We start from the raw sequence: 2,542 nt of genomic DNA on the forward strand, positions 1-2,542 counted from the left end.
CTGTCTCTCCCTTCTTCCGTCTCACATTCTCTTTCTCTGTCTCTCTTGCATTCCCGCGTGGAGTAAAGACACAACCAGATTGTGCTATCTCGTGGGGAGAGGGAGAGGGGGAGGGGGAGGGGGCGACCCCGTGTGTTCATTTCGCTTCTGGTCCGCAACCGTGAGACGAACGCTCTCCGCGTCGTTGTAAAACGGCTCTACTCCCGCTCGCGAGATCTTTGCGAATATTATGCATCCCAAGTGTCGCACAAAATTAGCGCGTCGTGATATCGGTCGCTCCAATCTGAGATCGATCGACGACGTATCCGTCGTGACAATTTTTACATGAGAACGTTTCTTTAGTATCCCTTTCTATCGTATTCGTATTATATACATCTCTCTTTATCATATCTGTATTACACATTTCTTCTCGCTTCCAAAACACATAATAGGGTAACTCCGGTACATACGCCGCACCTATCCAAAAACTTTATTTATTACAATATTATTTACTATGTTTTTGAAATAAACGAACTCTGTATATCGGCAAAAACTTTGTACTGTCTACTGTTATAAAAAAAAAATATTAGAAATCCGAAATATTTATATTTCGTATTAAAAAATGAACTTTTTGAAACCGTTGGCATTTTTGCGGTATATCTCACAGGGGTGGAATATATGGCTACTCATAGAGGGAGGGATATGTATGGCTAAAAAAAATTTACAAATAATGCATATAAATAAGACGTAAAATGACACGGTAACTTATAAAATGCGATTATAAAGTTTTATTTAGAATGATAAATATGTATATGAAGTAATAAATAATAATTACAATCTTTCCAGATGTATTACAAGTGTTATGACATGAGGTACGTATTTCATGTAATGCGTTTATTGTATTTGATGCACTGAATTCAATCTGTATGCTTTGTATGCTTTGGGCATAAATCCCATCTGTTAAAAACGCCATATATCCCAAACAGATGGGATATATTATACAAGATAATAAACTAAATGGAGAATACAAGAGCAAAGTACTTGTATTTTGTTATACAACATACATTACTATTTCTCTACACTCACGTGATCACTACATCATGAAATAACCACTAAGTCTTTTGCACGTCCTACAGTAGTCATTTTATGTAGATTATAATTTATGATGGCGCTACTTAACACAGTGACAAATCGATTCAACTCACAATAATTTCATTAATATTAACAGTAAGAATTAACACAATACTAATATAACATAAAAGTATGTAACAGAGTAATTACGGGAAAATTACCTCCACTCTTTTTATTTTTTCTGACTTCTACGGCGTAAATCCCAGCGCGACGTATTTACCGGAATTACCGTATTTGCTGTGTCAAATTAATGATATTATAAAAGTTAAATTACAATAATTAAAAGTATTATCACTACATATATTGATTTCAACATGTTAAGTGTTATTCTGAAAAAAAAAGGAAGAAAAAAAACTTGCGTATTTTTTTTTTCTTTTTTTTTTTCTAAAAAACGCATGTTGACTTTAATCGTTATATCGACAATGAATGAATGATGATGATAATTTTTAATTTCATAATGCGATATGTAACAAAATTGTAACATAGCATTGTATCATATATCGTTTATTAAAACTTTAATTTTGTTTGAGTATCATTGATAATAGCACACTTTCGGGAGTGTTTTTAGATTCTTGCTTTGAGAATCTCTGTTTGGAGCAGATGGTAAACCAATAATGGTTTGCAAAGCGAACTGTCGCGATGTACCGAATTTGGATCTGGGAAGTGCGTGCGTACTTGGCCGTACCGTGATTATCGGCGATCGTACGCTTCCGATTGTTCCCGTTAAGGAAAGGGCACTGTCGCCGCGCCGCGCCGCGCCGCGCCGCGCGCGAGGGAGATTCGCTAGTTCTAGCATACCGCGAGAAATCAGAGTTCGCCATTAAAGCGTCACGTCGTGAAATAATGCGCGACCTAACACACAAACGAGGCGGTTACACCCACCGCGAGGCTAAAGCCACCGCGAGCGCGGAGAAAGCAAAAGGAATTTCGCAGCCGCGATATCACCGCGGCATTATTTTCCCTTCACCGTGCCACCTGCCATCCTTCGACATTGCATCGCGATTTTCAAAGGTACAATGAGAAATCGGAGCAGAAAACAGAGAGAGAGAGAGAGAGAGAAAGAGAGAGAGAGAAAGAGAGAGACTCTACGGGGCTAAATGGTTTAAAACGTTCACACTAATATTAACAAATAATAAACGCAATGGGAGTAAAAATAAATGTAGGAACATTAAACAAAACATTAAGTAGAGTTCACTTTTAAGTGAAATAACAATTCTAATTATTGTCAAGCGGGAGGAATCGAAGAGATTGCACTTGAAACCACCTAGGTGCTAGGAGGTATCGCGAGTGTCTTTCACCTGATAGACAGGGAGAGATCGGGAGATCTCTCAGAGAAAGAGAATTAAGAGAGAGAGAGAGAGAGCGAAAGCTGTAACGTGCACATTGGCACACACAGGGATCATTTATTCATACACCTACCACATCTTCATTA

The 2,542-nt window shown here is 37.9% G+C and overlaps 1 protein-coding gene across 1 annotated transcript in view; it reads right to left on the reverse strand.

Annotated features, from left to right (window-relative positions):
- The window catches only part of LOC108756957, a 14,349-nt gene extending 12,257 nt beyond the window's left edge, over positions 1-2,092 (reverse strand). The window contains exon 1 of the mRNA XM_018501162.1: positions 2,078-2,092. Within this exon, the coding sequence (XP_018356664.1) occupies positions 2,078-2,092 (15 nt within the window). The remainder of the gene's footprint in view (positions 1-2,077) is intronic.
- Positions 2,093-2,542: the final 450 nt, after the last annotated feature.

This window comes from Trachymyrmex septentrionalis, unplaced genomic scaffold (assembly GCF_001594115.1).
Source record: "Trachymyrmex septentrionalis isolate Tsep2-gDNA-1 unplaced genomic scaffold, Tsep1.0 scaffold131, whole genome shotgun sequence".
Classification (NCBI taxonomy): Eukaryota; Metazoa; Arthropoda; class Insecta; order Hymenoptera; family Formicidae; genus Trachymyrmex; species Trachymyrmex septentrionalis.